The sequence below is a fragment of the Pristis pectinata genome, chromosome 11 (assembly GCF_009764475.1).
Source record: "Pristis pectinata isolate sPriPec2 chromosome 11, sPriPec2.1.pri, whole genome shotgun sequence".
Classification (NCBI taxonomy): Eukaryota; Metazoa; Chordata; class Chondrichthyes; order Rhinopristiformes; family Pristidae; genus Pristis; species Pristis pectinata.
The window spans coordinates 20072439-20093344 of record NC_067415.1 but is presented as its reverse complement, the minus strand read 5'-3'; the positions used below and the strand labels follow the sequence as shown (position 1 = coordinate 20093344).

At 39.3% G+C, this 20906-nt stretch overlaps 1 protein-coding gene and 1 long non-coding RNA gene across 2 annotated transcripts in view; one reads left to right on the top strand and one right to left on the bottom strand.

The window, feature by feature from the left end:
- Window positions 1–11293, top strand: part of LOC127576057 (copper-transporting ATPase 2-like) — a 68027-nt gene extending 56734 nt beyond the window's left edge. Inside the window, exons 18-21 of the mRNA XM_052026393.1 lie at window positions 1408–1611; window positions 1730–1847; window positions 4051–4153; window positions 6388–11293. Coding sequence (XP_051882353.1) covers window positions 1408–1611; window positions 1730–1847; window positions 4051–4153; window positions 6388–6661 — 699 coding nt within the window. The 3' untranslated portion in view covers window positions 6662–11293. The remainder of the gene's footprint in view (window positions 1–1407; window positions 1612–1729; window positions 1848–4050; window positions 4154–6387) is intronic.
- On the bottom strand, window positions 306–20647 carry LOC127576062 (uncharacterized). The gene is made up of 3 exons (XR_007957165.1): window positions 20404–20647; window positions 1998–2170; window positions 306–1030 (listed from the first exon to the last, which is right to left on the bottom strand). It is a non-coding gene; the product is annotated as an uncharacterized LOC127576062 (long non-coding RNA).
- Window positions 20648–20906: the final 259 nt, after the last annotated feature.

Here is a 20906-nt window from a genome sequence, read left to right as displayed (position 1 = left end):
TGACGTAATGCGAGAAAAGTGTCAGAGACTGAGGGGTAACCTGATAGAAGTATATAAGTTTGTGGGAGGCATAGATAGGGTAGATAGGCTTTTTTGCGGGGTGGAAATGTCAAGTACTACAAGGCATAGTTTTAAGGTGAGAGGGGGAAAGTTTAAAAGAGGTTTACAAGGCAAGTTTTTTAAGGTAGGTGCCTGGAATTCACTGCCAGGGGAGGAAACAGATATGATAGCAGTGCTTAAGAGGCATTTAGACAGGCACATGAACAGGAGCAGAGAGGGAATAGGCCATGTGTGGGCAGGTGGGATTAGCTTAAATAGGCATCATGGTCAGCACAGACATCATGGGCCGAAGGCCTTTTCCTGTGTTGTACTGTTCAATGTTCTATGTAAAAGCAACAGGCAGGCAGTTAGACACAGGGAAGTCACCTTAACAGCAATGTGCTAATGACAAGATAGTCTATTCCGTTAAAGTTGAATGAAGGATAACAGCTGGCAAGGACACCAGCAATGCCTCCCCCACTGGAGTCTGAAGTAGTGCCATGGATTTTTTACACACACCTGAGAGCAGACAGTTCTGTTAAACATCTCCTTCAGTACCGCAGCGGAACACTCCAGCACTTCCCCAGTGCTGAACAGGGTATCAGATTAGACACTTGAGTTAAATTTGGTACTTAACTTGCAGCATTCTTACTTTGAAGCAAGAGGCCTTGAGCTGAGCCATGGGGTGAGGGCATTCTTTGTAATTGAGCATTTTTAATTTTAAAAAAACAGGTTTGGTTATCAAAGACAATGATTCCAGCAGGCTGGTGTATTCCCTTCTTCTTAGGCAGCCCTTCAGAGTCAAGGATTTCTGTAGGTCCTGATGCAGCTGAAAAGTCTTAAGCAGGATCTGTATTCTCTACCAAGGTGGGGCTTGATGGTAACTGGGTGGTTCTGGGAGTTTCTGTGCTTCTTCTGCCATTTTTGCTGAGCTTCTGCAGGTTCCCGATAAAGGGATTCAAGCTTCTCAGAGCCATCAAATGCTCCCTCTCTGTTTTGAACAAATGCATTATGGTTAAATGCTGGAAATTTCATATTTTGCCACATTCATCATCTTATCTACTGGTGCTGACACATTCAGGAATCCTAGGATTTGTACACCAAGGCCCCTCTGTCCTCAGTATATCGTAGAGCCCTATCATTCACTGTATATGTTTAACACGTGTTAGTCCTCCTGGTGTGCACTATCACTGTTCAATGGAAGTTTGCCCCAGAAAACTAGGAACATATAGCTGTATGAATTTGGAAAATGCAGACCTATTTACTGGGTTTAAATGCAGGAGTTACAAATTAAAAAACATAAATATTTTACTGATGGCAAAAAAATGTAAGTATTTCTCTTTTTATCTTGTTTTTTATTCTTTTAAGGTTGGCATCAAGAAAGTGTTTGCACAAGTTCTTCCCTCACATAAAGTAGCCAAAGTTCAAGAACTTCAGGATCAGGGTAAAACAGTTGCAATGGTTGGAGATGGTATAAATGATTCTCCCGCCCTGGCTAAAGCTGATGTGGGAATTGCCATTGGAACGGGTACAGATGTGGCTATTGAAGCAGCAGATGTTGTGCTTATTAGGGTGAGCAAATGTCAAATAAGCAGAATTCATATAATATATAATATTGAAATAGTTCTTTTCTTTGTCTTTTCTTGTTTGGTAATTTGCGGTGACACGTGTTCTGTCTTTTGCCCCCCAGAATGACCTGCTGGATGTTGTGGCTAGTATCGATTTATCAAAAAAGACAGTTTATCGAATTCGAATAAATTTTATATTTGCCTTAATTTATAACCTGGTAGGAATTCCTATTGCTGCCGGTGAGTGGAGGTTCTTGTTTTCTACTCTTCTCCTTTACTTTAACCATTTATTTCTCTTAAAGTCAATTAATAAGTTTATACATTTAAAACCTGTTCAAAGTATAGAGGGGAGGAAACTGGGATATTGTTAGGAACCAGTGAGAAAATTACCAATGCATTGAAAGCACACAGAAGTCCAAGGCTCGTTCCAGATTTGGTTATGAGTTTCCCTTCCACAACACCGGAGAGTTTTGTATACCAATCAGAGATTCCAATGCGCCTGGCCGGTATAAACCTTCACAAAATTGTCCAGCTTGGATGCCAGGCTGGTTCACAGATGAATTCTGATGGAGAAGAGTAGGAAATAAGTAGGAGGATATTTGTGGGGGTTTGGGGCAGTTGTGCATTAGTGTTGGTGACTGCAATGACTGGTTGTCTCTGAATTACGATGTTACTCTCTTATCAGTTGCATATTATGGAAAAAGAGACCTGGAATGTTTTTCTCTTCTTCATCAGTTTCCTGTACGCCCTTTAAAAGAATGTGTTTAACTTTTAAGATACCTCCTCCTCCTGTGACACAATAACTTGTCAACAATATTACTCTGTCAGTGTTTTTTTAAAAAATCTACAGATCTTTTCCTTGTCTAATCAGCTATATGTAACTCTCTACTTCAACTGGGACTAGCATGCAGCAATATCATACCATGGTCCATGCCACAGAGATGGGATGTAATGCAGAATCAACTCTGTTTCTATCCAACTTCCTTTGACATGATCAGGACAACAAATGCAAAGGTTCCAAAAAATGTGACTATTGAACATTATGCTGAAAGTGAAGCTCTTTATCTCGTCCTCTGATAAAGGAATTTCACCGCTGCATAGGATTCAAACTAGCACCGTTAAATTTTCAACCTCAGATCTTCTGCATCTGGCTGAAAGGGAAATACAAAACTTCAAACATTTGCTCAGCCGTGTTTCTGGATAGATGAGAAACAAAGGACTGCAGATGCTGGAATCTAGACGAAAAACACTATGATGCTGGAGGAACTCAGCAGGCCAGGCAGCATCCATGGAGAAAAGCAGGCGGTCAATGTTTCGGGTCAGGACCCTTCTTCAAGACTGCAGATAGGAAAAGGGGAAGCCCGATATATAGGAGGAGAAAGCAGAGCAGTGATAGGTGGGCAAAAGAGGGGAGGCGGGGTGGGCACATGGTGGTGATAGGTAGATGCAGGTAAGAGATAGTGATAGGCAGGTGTGGGGGAGGAGGGGAGAGCAGATCCACTGGGGGATGGGTCAAAGGTAAGGAGGAAAAAAGGGGGGTAGAAAAAAAGAGAGAGAGGCTAGGAAAAGGAAGAAAAGAAGAGGCATGGTTGGGGGTGGATAGATATTTTTCATGGATCTGCTGGGAAACTAGCTTATCAAATCTCAGCAGTGTTGCTTATTGCATGAAATAATAAACAGCTTGTTGCATGAAACCCTCTTGTGACTGTGGATTATAGAGGATGCACTGGTGCCAGTACATAAAAATACCCAGATATTTCTTGACAAGTCCTGTATATTTCCAGTGTGGGGGTCGATTTCTTCTAAAGGTAGTTTTAACAAGGAAGTAGGAGTCCAGCTGCATTATAAAATTATGGGATGGGGAAAGGGATTAAAACATGTTTGCTCATTAGTCATTTTATACAAGTGCTGTAGTTAATTCTATTAAGTGCTGTAAAACATATTTTTATCTTTACATTACAACAGTGCATGATATTATTTACAATGCACGTTGTATAACAAACAAGTTAGACATTCTGTTGCATTTGCAATGTAAAGGATTAAAGCAAGCTACTTTGATAAACAGGTGCAGGTGGTACAGCTGAGGAATGCTAGCACAGAGAATATAGAAATAATGTATTGATGAAATGCAACCCCTTAAATAATTCTGTAACAAAGTAAGATTGTATCAAGATTATCATTTTTCACTTTGTGGATAAATAAGCTGATGCACATTATTTATATGGTTTCCTATACCATAAAACTTTTGAAACTATAATTGTTTACTATTTTTTGTCCTATAAAGCTGCTTCTGGAAGCCACGTTTAGTTTGAAGTCAGCCAGCTTCGCCTCCCTTTGATTTGTGTTGTCAACTGATATTGTGCATGTGGCCAGATTTCACTTCATTGTAAAATAGAAGTAGCTTCTTTAAGTTTATGTTTTAAATATGCTATGTGTTTTCCAGGGGTGTTTTTGCCTTTGGGCCTAGTGTTACAGCCATGGATGGGTTCTGCTGCAATGGCGGCTTCCTCTGTTTCTGTGGTAGTTTCTTCATTATTGTTGAAACTGTAAGTAACTGAACTTAACAATTTCACCGTGTTCAGTCAGCTCATAGGAAATAATGTATGCTGTATGACAAACAAATTGACCATTTAAAAAGACTGAGTTATGATATCAATTTGCATTTTTGACTCTTTGAAAGATAACAGTGTTGAATCACAGGTGAAGCTGTTGCGGATAACTCCCTCAATTTGAAATCATTGTAAGTGGAATCGGAGGCTGCAACACTGAAATGATCTTAATGAAAACTATAGAAAGCATTTCTATGACCATGAAGCACTTTCCATTCTTGTCCTTTTTGATCTCTCTGTGGATTTATGATACAGTTGGTCACATCATGCCCTTTCATTGTCCAGCCTGGTGGTAGAACATATTTACATCATTTTCTTTCCAATCAAACTGAAATGTTTATTTCACTTACAGCATGAAATAATTGACTTGGCATTTTTGAAAGCAAAATGTTGTTTGTGGGAAGTGTAAGCTACCATTGAATCGTGCTGATATGAGGATGGATGGATAATTTCTGCAAAACCGCCCTTACTCTGAAATGATTGGGTTAGATGAAACTGTTAATAATAGAGATAAAAAGTAGCAGTATTACAGTGACAGACATTACACGTTTTATTAGCCTCCAAGTATAAAATACAGATGTATTAAATGCTATGAGCAAAAAAAAAGGCAATTCTAAAGGAATTTGTTACCCTTCAAATTAGGTTCATGCCTCATTGAGAAGAGAAATTATTTTCCCCTTTTTTGCTGATTTCCTGGCACGTCCCTTACATGCTTACTTCTTAAACTCATTCCACTGTGTTTAATGTGGAAGAAATAACAAGTACAAATACAATGGCATATAAGGGAAAATGAAACCTGTGTGTTATGTTTTGCTTATCACTATCAACTGACAATTTGGAGCAAAAAGCATAAGAACATAAGAAATAGGAGCAGGAGTGGGCCATCTGGCTTGTCAAGCCTGCTCCGCCATTCAATAAGATCATGGCTGATCTGGCCATGGACTCAGCTCCACTTTACCTGCCTTTTCCCTATAACCCTTAATTCCATGACTACGCAAAGATCTATCTGTGTCTTAAATATATTTAATGAGGTAGCCTCCACTGCTTCCCCGGGCAGAGAATTCCACAGATTCACTACTCTCTGGGGAAAGTAGTTCCTCCTCATTGTTGTCCTAAATCTATTCCCCTGAATCTTGAGACTATGCCCATAGTTCTAGTCTTACTTACCAGTGGAAACAACTTTTGTGCCTCTTTCTTATCTATCCCTAATTTTATAATGTTTCTATGAGATCCCCGCTCATTCCTCTGAACTCCAGCAAATATAGTCCCAGACATCTCAATCTCGCCTCATAGGTTAACCTCCTTACCTCCAGAATCCACCTGGTGAACCGCCTCCAAACTGCTGGAGAAACTCAGTGGGTCAAACAGCATCAGTGGAGGCAGAGGGGTAGTCGATGTTTTGGGTCGAGACCCTGCATCAGGACTGGAAGTGTAGAGGAAGTCTAGCCAGTACAAAGAGGTGAGGGGGAAGGGTGAGGTAGGGGCTGGCAGGTGATAGGTAGGATCAGGTGAGGAGGGGGTGGTGGGTACATGAAGCCAGGTGGGGAGAGGGGAGGATGAAGTTAAAGACAGACTCTATCATCTTCTGCATCCAGCACATCATTCTTCATCATTTCTGCCAGCAGCTACGCAATTCCACCACAGGTCACATCTTTCCTCCCCACCCATTTGTTTTATGCAAAGACCACTCCATGAGTCTCTGGTTCACTCATCCCTCCTCACCTGCACCTCCTCGTCCCCAGCGCTTTGCCCTGCAACTGTAGGAGCTGCAACACATGTCCCTACACCGCCTCCCTCGCCCACATCCAGGGACCTAATCAGCTCTTCCAGGTGAGGCAGAGATTCACATGCACCTCCCCCAACCTGGTCTATTGCATTTGGTGCTCATGATGTGGCCTCCTCTACACCAGTAAGACCAAGCGTAGACTTGCAGTTATTGCATCAGGTTGCATGCTATTTCAACAATCTTGCCAACAATTTGTTTTTCACTCCGGATTCCAGCATCTGCACTCTCTTGCATCTCCAATTGATAATTTAGGCCTTGTATTCCTTTAGAATCAGAGAACAGTTGCGGTATTTAATTGATTTTCTGCATTGAAAACAATCACATTTATTTGATGATTAAAATGGAATATTTTCTTATTCAGCATTCTGTATATTCTCAATTTTAGCTACAAGAAGCCAGATACAGAAAAACTTGAATCTCAAGCACAAGGCCGCATGAAGCAATTTACACCATCACAAATTAGTATCCGTATAGGAATGGATAACAAGCGTCGAGACTCTCTAAGGCTCAGGAGCTGGGATCGATTAAGACACATCAGTCGATTATCTCTAAATTCATTAACTTCTGACAGGCAATCAAATCAGAGCATACCTATTCACGAGGAACATGATGAATGGTCTCTGCTGGTTGGAGAACAAAATGAAGAGCATTGTATCTAAAGACTGATGAAGATTGTGATTTACGATTTTTACAGATTTATTTCTTATCTAAATAGTGCCCATTCAGCTAGGATTTCATTAAAGGACCAACAGCTAAATGGCTGTTAGATGTATCCTTATTTGATGTACTCTGTGCATTAAGACCAAGCTGCTTTATTAACCTTCATGTGCTTTGAACCAAATATACACAACCTTTCTGAAACAACAGTTTTCTAAGGTTTAGGTCTGTGAAAATGACATTTTGTACTTAATGCTAATTCCTTTACTCTTTGAAAGTCACTAGTGTATAAAACCTTGACTTCAGATCATGATGCCATGCATTTCTGAACAAAGAGAATTCCAGTAAATGTTACCCAATATAAATATTGATATCTTTAAAGATTACCCTCTGTTTTATTTGTAGAATTCCCGATAACAATGCTTATACCTTACTATTGTTTTTTTAAGTCATCAGATGGAAAATGATTGGCATCCTGTTTTTAAAAGTAAGCTAAATCAGGCATTTCTTTTACCACCATAGTTGCTGAGCAAAATTCAGATGCAATAAGGAAGAGAAAGAGGTCTGACTCATGTTCTTTACTGGCTGAATTGTGCTTCCTAATGGTTAGTACTAGGGCTGAACAGAGGTTAAGTTGTCAAGGACAGAGATGCAGTCAGCATCCAATGATAGAAGCATTTTAAAGAATCCTCAGTTCTGTCTCCTTGATTCGACTGTCCTTGAATCCACAACAAACTGTCAAACTGGTTCAGCCTCACCTTCATCTCTGACGGACATGTAATCATAAAGGTCATGTGCCAAGTGAAAAACAAGGCCTTAGGGACAGACAGTGTCCCTGAAGAAGTTCTAAGACCTTGTGTTGAGGACTTTGGTCATAAATTCACAACCTAATCTATATCTGCCGGGAACCTCAGAGATCCTGTAATTATTATCATCTTCAAGAATGGAGAAAAACCCAATAGTGGTAACTACAAAGGGGGTCTCCCTGCTATTGGGCAAGCCATGTTGTTCACAAGCCTAAAACCAGACTCCTGGAACAGATACTCTATTCCCAGCTCCATTATAGCTAAAGATCAACAGATGCACAGGGGAAATGATTCAAGGATGTTCTCTTGAAAGAAAATGTAAAATCCATACTATGTCCACCAAGTCTTTGGAATCTGTGGCCCATGATTGCTCAAAATGGAGAAGGAGCATTCCAGATGACACTGAGAACCTCAAGTTCATGCATCAAGAGCACAAGGAAGCCCTGTGTAAAACATGGAAGGAGCACACTACCTCACAAACTACCCACCTGCCTGTCTCAACAACTAATTCTGGTAGTCTGCAGGTCCCACATTGGCCTTATCAGGGAACTGGAATGGAATCAAGTAATCTTCGACCTTGAGGGACTATGCATGAAGAAGAACAAGGGTGGGAGAGCAGGAAGGAATATAGCCAATTTCCCTCCTTTTGTCAGCTTTCCTAACATGCAAAACTCCACAAAATGAATCACTGAAGAACATGTTAGAATAAAGAAATAATGTACATCAGACCTTGACACTGGAGATATTTTGCAGCATGTATTTTAAACAGTAGATGGATGCAAGCATTGCAGCACATTCAGGAACCAGTTGATAGATGCTGATACCCGTAGTCTGTGATATTTGAGAATAGTACAGTTACAACATATCCCTTTTGTGTTGCCGCACATCCAAATTTCCTGAAAACTATTCAGGTTTGATCTTCTTCATGTATAAGGTTCCAAAATTGTGATGAAAGTGTCAAAGGGCACATTATGGAAAGGACATTTTTTTTTAAAGTTTATGCTTGTTTTGGATGTGGATGTTGCTGCAAAGGCCAGCATTTACTGCTCATCTCTAATTACCCTTCAGAGGTGGTGAGCTACCTTCTTGAACTGCTGCCATCCTTCTGGGCCGACTTGGAGGGGAACTGGAGCCGGTGGTGTTTCCATACACCTGCTGCCCTTTTTCTTTTGGTTGGTAATGGTGGTGGGTTAGGGAGGTGCTTTTGAAGTAGCCTGGGCAAGTAACTGCAGTGCATTTTGTAGGTGCTACTGTAACCAGTGGTGGAGGGAATGAATGTTTAGTGTGGTGGATGAGATGGCAATCAAGCAGACTGCTTTATCCTGGATTCTTGAGTGTTGTTGAAGCTGCACTCATCCAGGAAAGTGGAGAGTATTCCATCATACTCTTGACTTATTCCATATTGTTGGTGGTAAGGCTTAGGGTTTCAGGAGGTGAGTTGCTTGCTACAGGATACCCATCCTCTGATCTCTCGTGCATCCACAATACTTCTGCAGTTGGTCCAGTTGTGTTTCTGATCAATAGTGACCTCCCAGAAAGTAGAAGGGGGGAGGGAGGCAGAAATGTATATGCTGTTCCATTATCAAGGGTTGCAGATGATCATTGTCTAGCAATTTTGTGATGTGAATGATATTTACTGCAGATCCACCCTTGTCTGCATATTGTCCAAGTCTTGCTTCATGGTGCCGTAGATTGGAAAACAAACAAAATTGCAGATGCTGAGATCTGAAACAAAAACAGAAAGTGCTGTAAGAACTCAGGTAGTCAAGCAGGGTTTGTGGAAAGAGAAACCAGTTAAGGTTTCAGGTTGCGGATCATTCCTCAGAACTGGGGAATTCAGAACTCTTCCCCAGTTCAGAGGAAGAGTCCCTGATCTGAAACGTTGACTGGTTTCACCTTCCATAGATGCAGCTTGAGAGGCTGAGTTCATCCCGCATTTTGTGTTTTTGTGCCACAATAGATTGCTTTGTTTGCTGAGGAGCTGTGAATGGAATTGAACATGGTGCAGCATTTCACTTCTAACTTACTTGTAAATGATTTTCATTACTTGTTGAAGCCATTGAAGATGTTAGGCTTAAGACCAGGGAGGCTACTACAGTTCTGTCCTGAGATTGAGATCATTAACTTCCAGTAACCTCAACCACAAACACATGCTCAATTGTCTTGCATTCATGACATTATTTACTTTCAAGCATGCATGTGGATGCAGTATTATGGCCATGATTGGCATTCAGGTTCATTAAATTTTAAACAGTATCTAAAATTTTACTTGTTCAACAAATCATTATGAATTAATTGACATAATATATTTCTAGAAATATATCAGCAGCAAATACACATTTTTGGGGTACAAGTTAAAGATATTTATAAATTGTTTTGATAAAAAAGTAAAATTTTGTGAGTTTTGTATTCTTGCTCTCAAATTTATTTATGTTTTATTTCTGAAAGCCAAGGAAGTTCCCAGTTTGACTTTCAACAAACGCATCAAGAACATTGTAAACAGCTCAAGTTCCAAAGGCCATTGTTATAGTCTGGCTTATGACACAATTATTTAAAACAAATGTTTTTCTTTAGGCTTGATATTATAGGTTGACCTCTAAGCAGCATATGCCTGATAAGCTGGCATTATGTAAAATAATTCTCCTTTTTCTTAAAGTGAGTTGATGTGAAACTTTTGTTTATTTTTGCTATGCTAAATTAAAATGTAAGGCTGAGTGAAGCAGAAGTAAGCTTTAGAGTAAAAAAATAGCTTGGGAAATGTTATAACAGGTTTTGATAGTTTGCATGGTAAAGGAAAATAAATATCATATAATATCTGAATGATATATTTCAGCTGTGTATAACATCCTCAACATTTTGAAATATAGAATCTTAGTGTTTAAGAAAGGTCATGAAGTCCAAGGCATAGATTTTACGGAAGGCATATTTATGTGACCTAAAATACAATTTACAATATTGGACTCTGCAGTAGGTGTGAACAGTTTAAAACAAAAACGATTTACCATCTTTACAACTGATGCAAAAGGTAAATTCCTTTCCCAAGCTCAAGACACTCAATTTTTATGTAGTACATGGAATGAAATTTATCCCAATCCAACAAGGTCTCTTTTCCAATTTTATATATCAGAATTTGTCATGAAGTATAAAACAAGAGAATCAAATAAAATGTTTTATTTTCTCTTAATTGGGATAACTATTATAATATTGGAGATAGTTATTCGTCCATTTACAACACTACTATTGAAACACATTTTATAGATGTCAGAGAATCCCTATATTAAATTTGACAAGGAGAGTTGGGAGTTTTTAGTCAATATCAGTCACTTTAGATATATTTCTCATGTTCTGATTGGATGAAATAGGTCTTTGCCAGTAATCCAAGGCAAGTTCATGAAGAATTGGCAGTACATTTACACAGTGCCTAGTTTTATTTTCCATTAGATTCTATCATACTTCGGAAAGATCAACAGAAGTTGACAGTATTACTGTGTAAAAGATATTTTAATTGTCTTCACATTCTCTTTTATATTATGTCAAAAAAGGAAAATTTGAGAACATGGTGAACGTGTTTCAAATAAAACAAAATGCTTTAAATTCTATCTGTGGTGTGAGGAACAGATTGAATGGTTCAGGTCAAAGACCATTTGACAGAACTAGGTAACATTAGAGATATAAAATGTTTTAATTAATATAGCATTAAATGATTTCTTTGAGAATTCATTCTATATTCTGCTAACCTTTGGCAAAAGGCCATCATGTCTTTCTTGAAATGTAGTCATTTTATATTATATCCTGTATTCTCTGTACAGAGTAAGTTGAATAAATCTATTATGGAGCATGGGAATCACTTTCACAGTCCTTTCTCAGGTCAAACAGTAACATATTTATTGATTTAGGGGGCAAAGTTTGATCTACTCCTGAGAAATAAGGAGGGGCAAGTGACTGATCTCATGGTAGGGGAGCACTTTAGGACCAGCTACCATAGTTCTGTTAGTTTCTAAACAGTTATTAGAAAGGGTCAGAACCGGTCTGCAGGTTTGAGTTCTGAATTGGGACAAGGTGAATTTTGACAGAATTAGATAGGAGCTGGCAAAGGTTGATTGGGCTAGGTTGTTTGTGGGCAAAGGGACCTCCGCCAAGTGGGAGGTATTTAATAGTGAGATAGCAAGAGTTCAAGGACTACATGTTCCTGTCTGTTACAGTAAAAGACAAAGCTGCTGGGAACTGGGAAGCCTGGATGTCAAGGGATATTGTAACCCTGGTCAAGAAAAAGGGCGCATGGGTCAGATTCAGGCAGCTGGGATCAAATGAATCATTGGAGGAACATAGAGGATGCCAGAATATACTCAAGAAGAAAATTAGGAGGGCCAAGAGGGGACATATGATGGCTTTGGCAGAGAAAATTAAGGAGAATCCCAAGAGATTTTTAAGCATGTTAAGGGAGAAAGAGTGACTAAGGAGAGAATGGGGCCCCTCAAAGACCAAGACGGAAATGTTTGTGTGGAGCCACTGGAGATGGGCAGAATTTTCAATGATTATTTCTCCTCTGTTTTTACCATAGACAAAGATGTGAAGACTTGGGAACCTGGCAAAGGTAATGGAGAGGTTTTGGGAGCAGTCCATATCACAGTAGAAGAAGTATTGCATGTGTTAAGATGTATGAAGGTAGACAAATCTCCAGGTATATCCAAGAATGCTATGGGAAGCTAGGGAAGAAATTGTGAGAGCCCTCACTGAGATATGTGCAATATTGCTATTCTCTGGCGAGGTTTTGGAGGACTGAAGGATAGCAAATGTTGTGCCTTTATTTAAGAAGAGCAGTAAGGATAGACCTGGTAATTATAAACCAGTTAGCCTAACGTCAATGTCCATGATAGGTAAGCTGCTAGAAAGCATTCTGAGGGATAAGATATATTTACATTTGGAAAGGCAGGGGTTGATTAGAGAGATACGTGGGAGATCTTGTCTTAAATGAATTTGATTGAGTTTTTTGATGAAGTGATGAGGAAGGTTGACGAGGGGTGAGCGGTGGATGTATATATGGATTTCATAAGGCTTTTGATCAGGTTCTGCATGGCAGGCTACTCTGGAAGGTTAAATTACATGGCATCCAAGGGGAGTTAGCAAACTGGATACAAAATTGGCTGGATGGAGGGTGATGGTGGAAGGATGTTTCTCAGACTGGAGGTCTGTGACTAGTGGTGTGCCCCAGGGGTCGGTGCTGGGCCTATTGTTATTTGGCATCCATATTAATGATTTGGATAAGAATATACGAGGGATGGTTAGTAAGTTTACAGGTGACACTAAAATAGGTGGTGTCGTAGGTGGAGTATCAAGAATTGCAGCGGGATCTTGATCAGTTGGGTAGGTGAGCTGAGGAATGGCAAATGGAGTTTAATTCATATAAGCGCAAAGTGTTATGTTTTGAAAGGACAAATCAAGGTAAGGCTTTTATATTGAACAGAAGGGCCCTGGGTATAGTAGAACAGAGGGACCTTGGAGTACAGGTGCATTGTTCCCTTAAAGTGGAGTCACAGGTAGATAGGACAGTGAAGAAAGCATTTAGCATGCTGGCCTTCAGTAGTCAGGGTACTGAATATAGAAGTTGGGAAGTTATGTTGCGATTGCACGAAACATTGGTGAGGCCACACTTGGTGTATTAGGTCCAAATTTGGTCACTCTGTCGTAGGAAGGATGTGATTAAACTGATAAGTATGCAAAAAAAGATTTACAAGGATGTTGCCAGGACTTGAAGGATTGTTATAGGGAGAGGTTAGACAGGCTGAGCCTTTACTCCTTGGAGCGTAGGAGACTGAGGGGTGATCTCATAGGGGCATATATAATATTGAGGGGCACAGATAGGGTGAGTGGCCTTTTATTCCAAGGATGTAGAATCGAAAACTAGAGGGCATAGTTTTTAAGGTTAGAGGTCAAAGGATTAATAAGAATCTGAGGGTCAACTTTTTTTTTAAACACAGCCAGTGGTATATGTATGGAACCAGCTGCCAGAGGAAATGGTTAAGACAGATACATTAGATGCATTTAAGAAGTACATGTACAGGGTATATGGATGACAAGAGTTTAGAGGGATATGGGCCAAGTGCTGGGTAATGGGATTAGCTTGAATATCCATCTTGGTTGTCACCTTTGGGCCAAAGGGCTTTTTTTCGTGCTGTACAATTCTATGACTATGATTGATCTTTCACCTCAAGGAGAGACAGACAGACAGACAGAGACAGAATGAGGGAGACAGTGAGAGAGAGAGACAGAGAGAGAGAGAGACAGAGAGAGAGAGACAGAGAGAGACCTGTTCAGCTTTCAGGTGTGGTCCACACAATCTGTTTCTGGAAAAGGCAAGGCATTTTTATATTCATTTGGAGACCATTCTATAGATGTTCAGTTATCACTTCTTGGCCAGCCCAAGATGCTCAATCACTTCTGGCATCACCTGTCCTGCATGCACTTCACATACCCACAGGTACCTGACTCGAGGAACAGGCCCAGTATTTCCAATGACCATGCTCCTCATAAGGACTTCTGGTATTCCTTACCTCATGCTCTGTCTCTCAAACCATGTCTGTCTTTGTGGGGCAGAAATACAGTGTAGTTTTACACTAAGCTTTTATAACTTAATATGTAACTTAAACCTACAATCCATGCTTGGTCACTGTTGGGAGTCACTCTTGACTTTGTCATGCAATTTTTGTGACTTGAATGTCCAAGGACAAAAACAATACTTCTCCTGAGAAATCTCTTCTTGGATACCCACAGTAGGGGAAACAAAAAAAGCTGGAAATCTGAATTTTAAAAAAAACAGAAAATGCTGGGAAAGCTCAGCAGATCAGGCAGCATCTGTGGAAAGAGAACCAGAGTTACCCTTTCAGGTTAAATACCCTTCAACAAAACTGGGAAAGTGAGAAAACATAGTTCTACATTGGAGAGAAGATGGGCGAGGGATTAATCTATTAACTAGATGGCTCCATGAGCATTTAATCACTAGGTCAACCCTGACCTCACCCTACAAGAGATATTTCCTTTGTCCTATTCCATTCCTCCCCACCCTCCCTTCAGCTTGATACTAACACTTTCTTAGTTTTCCAGTTCTGACAAAGGGTCTTTGGCCTGAAACATAAATTCTGTTTCTCTTTCCAGAGATACTGCCTAACCTGCTGAGTGTTTCCAGCATTTTTAGTTCTGGGGGAATGGCTAGATAACCAGAATGGATGTTTTTTCTCATTTTATATATTTATAAGGATAGATAAATATCCTTAATATGATTTGCCTGAGCTGCCAGGGCCAATTATATTCTCCACTGAGATAACCTCATTGAAATATGTAAGATTGACACAATAGTTCCTGACAAGCTCTTTCTTCAGAGTGAAGAGTCGAGAACAAAGGAGTGCTGTATCAGACTGAAGGGTTGGCCAGAGGGTAAGGCAGAGATGAAAAATAAGTTCTTTATCCAGGAGATTGTAAATTTTATAACTCTCTGCCTTAGAGAGCTGTATATGCTCACTTGATGAGATTGTTGAGGACTGAGATCAATAGTTTTTGCACACTGAGGGATTCAAGTGATATGCAATAAGTAACAGAAAATTCTAGAAGTACTTGGCAGGTCAGCCAGCGTGTGTATAGAGACAGAGTTTACCATTTCTGGTTGATGACCTTGCATCAGAACAGGCGGTATGGGGATCGAGCAGGATAGTTCTCCCGAAGTACAGGGCCAGCCTACTTCTATTCCTCTTTGTAATTACATAACAAATAGGAGTGGAAGTAGATCCTACACTCCTTGAGCTAGGAGTGTATGATCTACTTCCACTCCCATTTGTTATGTAATTATGCTCTAATTTATAGAATGAACTAGCAATTAATAGCATGGATTCAATATACATTCATATTCCAAGGAGAGAAATAATCAATATATATAGTATCATAGATAATAACTGGAGTTCAGACTAAGTGGAAATATGGTTGTTTTAACTGGATTGAATGATTTTCCCTGTCACTAAAAGTCCTTCAGTACTTATCATGATCTTCATGAAAACACTGAGCAACAAATCATTTTGGCATGATTCCAGCATTTTTAGTTCTGGGGGAATGGCTAAATAACCAGAATGGATGTTTTTTCTCATTCTATATATTTATAAGGATAGATAAATATCCTTAATATGATTTGCTTGAGCTGCCAGGACCAATTATATTCTCCATTGAGATAACCTCATTGAAATGTGTAAGATTGACACAATAGTTCCTGACAAGCTCTTTCTTCAGAGTGAAGAGTCAAGAACAAAGGAGTGCTGTATCAGATTGAAGGGTTGGCCAGAGGGTAACCCTATGATGGTGTAAATTATGTTACACAGCATCATCATATTATTTTTAATAAATATACTTTGTTCATAAAATTTGTCATTTGCAGCACATTTATAAGTCAGCAAAACAGTCCTTGCATTTTTTACACTGTTTCCAGCTCTTCAATGCACAGTGGTGGCAGGGCCTTAAACTGTGGCCTTTCCCCTTGGAGCGTCTGTGGTGGCTGCACCAAGCTTTAGTTCATCCCTCAGTACATGGTTCTTCAGCATCAGTCATGGGCAACTCTGTGGCCTGGAAGACCAGCAAATTTCAGGCAGAATCAAAGGGTATCTTTCACTGACTTACTGATCTTCCTTAATATTTGCCTTGGGAACAGTTGTGGAGGATGAACTTTGGTAACAAACACCAGACCTTGGTAACAAACATACTTTTCACACCTTATTGGCAAACACAGAACGCAATGGATTATGGTGTCATACCTAGCACAGCCACCTCGAGGGCAGTCGTGCTGGCATTGAGACTCCAGTTGTGTATCACCACAACATACAGTAACTTCAGTGTGCTGAAAATGGCACACAACTCTTCTGACTCTTGCCCTTTTATTAAGAAGTGAAGTACGTCAAAAGGTAAATAGTTCAGTGAATATCGATACATTTATTATGCATCATTTCTGGTACCTAGTACTTTCATGTGCCATGGTTAACTACAGTGATTCATGGGTTATTGTTCTTCCATGAATAATGTTCAGTTTGGTGACAAAATGACCTTTCTCCAAAAGACATTTTGTTAATTAAATGCTGTTATGGCATTCAACATGATGAATCAATAGATTTGAATTACTGTAATCATGCATCATAAATATCAAGCTGTTTTGCTCACAGTATTTCTCTCTTCTTCTATCCAAGAATCCAAATTAAGTCGGTACATACTTGTGGGTCCTGCTACTGAAAGAGAACTATTTTATTTGGCACAGACATTTCAGTTCATTATAAAGGTAACCTCTAAGGAAGTTCAAATATCTTTGCAATAAACAATTGGATTAAAGAAATATGAAGAAGTTAAATGTTTCAATGTTGAATTCAAAAGAAAACTAGCACAGAATCTAGAAATCGGAAATACTCAAAGCTGTTAACAAGGTTAGCCTCTTGTGAAACCATCTTCCAGCTTTCAGCTTCATCGTACAAGCTAACATCACCAATAGCTTGGCCTGGTCCAACCACTTAGACTCTATGGCCAAGAAAGCACACCAGTGCCTCTACTTCCTCAGAAGGCAAAGGAGATTTGGCATATCCCCATTGACCGACACCAATTTTTATAGATGCACCATTGAAAGCATCCTATCCAGATGCATCACAGCTTGGAATGGCAACTGCTCTGCCCAAGACTGCAAAGGATTACAGAGAGCTGTGGATACAGCTCAGTCCTTTACGAAAACCAGCCTCCCCTCCATGGACCCCGTCTATACTTTTCGCTGCCTCGGAAAAGCAGACAGCGTGATCCAGGACTCCTCCTACCCCGGACATCAATACCAATATATTCTGTCTTCTTCCCTTCCATCTGGAAGAAGGCACAAAACCTTGAAAACATGCACCACCAGGTTCAAGGACAGCTTCTATCCTGCTGTTATAAGACACTTGAGTGGACCTCTTGTACCTTAATGATGAACTCTTGACCTCAAAATTTACCTCGTCATGGCCCTTGCATCTTATTGTCTACCTGCACTGTACTTTCTCTGTAACTGTAACACTATATTCAGCATTATGTTATTGATTTTCCCTTGTACTACCTTGATATATTTATATTTTGAAATGATCTGTATGGATGGCTTGCAAAACTAAGTTTTTCACTGTATCTTGGTGCATGTGATGATAATAAGCCAATTTTAATTTCCAATCAAGGCAAAGCCAAATGCTAAATCTTCATTTGTATTGGTATCTATGGTAGAAAAGGGAAACTTCTTTTGTTCCACCAAAATTTTCACTTGACTCAGAATTTTTTTGTGTTCAAGGATGGCACTGGTTCACTGATGGGGCTCCTTGATGGAAATCAAATAAACTAAACAAAGCTAGAAATATACAACAGGTCAGGCAGCAACTACAGAGTGAGAAACAGAGTTAACAGTGCAGGTTGGTGCCTTCTTACTAAAATATTGCAGTTATTCTGCAGTGAACCTTAAGCAAACTGAGAAATTCCTCAGAGTTGCTTTGTCCGGTTTTGGAACTGCCAGGCAAAATTACTACACCTTAACGGGAGCACCTTTAAGGGTGTAACAAAGTTTAAAGGATTGAATTACGAAATCATGTTCCAATTATATTTCATGAAGAAACCATAGCAAGAAAGGAAACTTGGAATCCTTGTGGCATAATTACATTGCAAATGTTCATCTACCTTGACTCTCCAACTATAATGGAGCATATTTTACACTGGGGCGCAATTCATTAACAGCCAACTAAAATACAGTTATAAGGTAGTTGCAGAATTGAACAACCAATGTCACAAACCATGTGTACATAGTTTCTTATCAGCATTTTCATTTTTCCAGCTTTTACAATCCTCTCCTGAATGCACATTTGCACACTGTTGATTAGCATTTACTATATTTGGCAGAATATTTTTCCAACTTTTCCTTGCTTTATTTTTACCCACATTTCCTACACCCACGGACTCGCCCTGTGTTCCATCAGTGCCAACAGTTTTTCATGAGCTCATTTTCATTTTTAACCCTTGACACTACGCAAGTGGATAGCATTTGAGATTGGGAATGGGTAAATCCTAACTGTGAGACAATTGTTAACCCTGGGTCCCTGAAATCCTGGGCTGGGTCAGTTATCATCTAGTTCAGCTAAATGGCATTTAGCTCAAGTTATGTAAATGTATTATCTAAGCATTGAGCTAGGCATATATGTCATTTCATTATTTCTCTCTGGATATTTTTTTTCCTTTACCAGTCACACTGTTGAGGAATTTGTAGAGATTCCACACTGTATTATTTGGTCATTGTGATAAAAAGGCAATTTTAATTTATCTGCTGTGAAACAAAACAAAATTGCACCAGTCACAGTAGCATTCTCTTCCAGCACTAAATATTCCAAAGTTTAATCCACAGGAGTGTAGAAAGACATAAAATGAAATGTTTAAAATGATCAACTCCATTAAACATAGCACACAGAGCAACCAACATACTTCCAATTTAATGACACTATGGGACAGGCAACATTTTGTTATTAAAGGGTTTTGTTAAGTTGAAATGAAAAGTGATTTGTGCTGGGAATTTCTATGGGCTCATTTGCATTTCACTGCTGTTATTTCAACAGCAATTACACTTACTTTGCAAACAGAATTAACACAAAAATTACAGCAGCAAAACAATAAAAGCCCAGAGGATATCCAGCTCTTGGATGTGAAGAGTATGATGCATTGATGGGAGAGGCAGATGGCTTGAGCAAAGGGACCTTTTATAATGTCAATAAACATGATGGGCAGAAAATGTACTTCAGCAATCTGGACTCAAAAGGCAAGGGGAACTGGGAAGCCAGAACCGTATTTCATGGGGAAGTTATTATTGGAAAAGAAATTTCAACCTGAAGGGGGATTGGAGGTAGGGTGCTTGGATAAACAATGGGTAGTCAGGAGTCACAGAAGAAGAAACAGGATGCATGATTGTCTCAGAGATGAAGAAATCCATTAGCTCTGCATCACTTTAGGTATGTTAAGGGAAACAAGTTAATTGCACTTTTTCCATGAATTCAGTCCCACCTTCAATGTTCCATTGTGCAATGGTTATATTGTTATTTGGTGTTGTTAATCAATATTCCAAATGTACATAGCCCATGTGCTTGATAGAATGCTTTTTGTATCATTATTACTATACCTTATTTTGATCACTAAAAACTAAAGTGCTGTATAATGGAGGAAACACAGTAGCCTAATTGTCACATTATTTGATCATTGATTTACACTACAATCAGTTACAATTCCCTATTACAGCAAAAGTTAGAAACTGATTAAAGCAGTAATGTCTGAATGTGTTAAATTGTCTCACTGAATAAGACGAGCACTCTTCTGTTCTTTAAATAAGGCAGTAAGAATAATTTGATTAAATTACTTCTCCAGTTCAAATAGATTCATTGTCACAATGGTTTCCTTTATATTCCTTGTCTTCATTTTATGAGGTAACTCGTTCAATATCAGCTGGTGACAGTTTGAAGCTATCATTTTCTTTTCTAACATCTCAGGAGAGGCCACAATCTGTCAATGTACAAGTGTATCTGTGTGTGGGTGCATTGTTCAAATGCTTTGAATTCTGAATAGCGCAATCATCATCACAGAAATACCTTGCAAAACATTTGTTGTTTCATTAAGCAAAGCTAATGGCATGGTATTTGGGTAATGAAGAAAGAAGTATCCTATCAGTTCATTATAACCAGTTATATTTCTGCAGTGTTTCTGCAATCAAAAAAGCATCTGAAAGTATTATCACCAATTCAACGCAGCATGCCATAAGCACACACGACAATGACTTTGCTCAAAAATTATTTTTGTTATTTGCAAATAATTTCAAACAATTCCAAAACTCATTACTTAGTTTCAAACAATTCCAAGACTCACTATTTGGATTCAGGTATTACCTGCTTTGATAACCAGGCCAGAGTTTGAAGTGGTAAGTTCTTTGCTGAGTCCCTACCTCAGGGTCTTCTGCAATGGTTAGTCTCTGGAGTTATTGCTGTCTCTTACCCTGTGGGGTATCTTTTTGTACATTCCTCCAGATATAGCCTGGTTCCTTGTCATAGATTGCATGGCTACAAATGAACTACTTTTCCACACATACACTTGTTTCTTTAATTTCTTCAAATTTCTGCAGACACTGTTCCATAATCACCTTAGCCACCTGTTCTGCAATCAGAGTGTCTGTTTATGCTTTTACAATTTACCAGACTGTTACACTGTGACCCAAGATGTTTGTTCATAACAGAACATCCTTATCTGCTTGTTCTGTGCTCAGGGTCAGCTTGCAGAACTGCGTCAGCACAACTCTACTGCCTCACATTGATGCTAACCGGATGTTAATCATGTGACCCTGCCTCACCATGCTTCCTTTATTCTGCTGCTCTCTTCAGTATGCTGTAGGGTG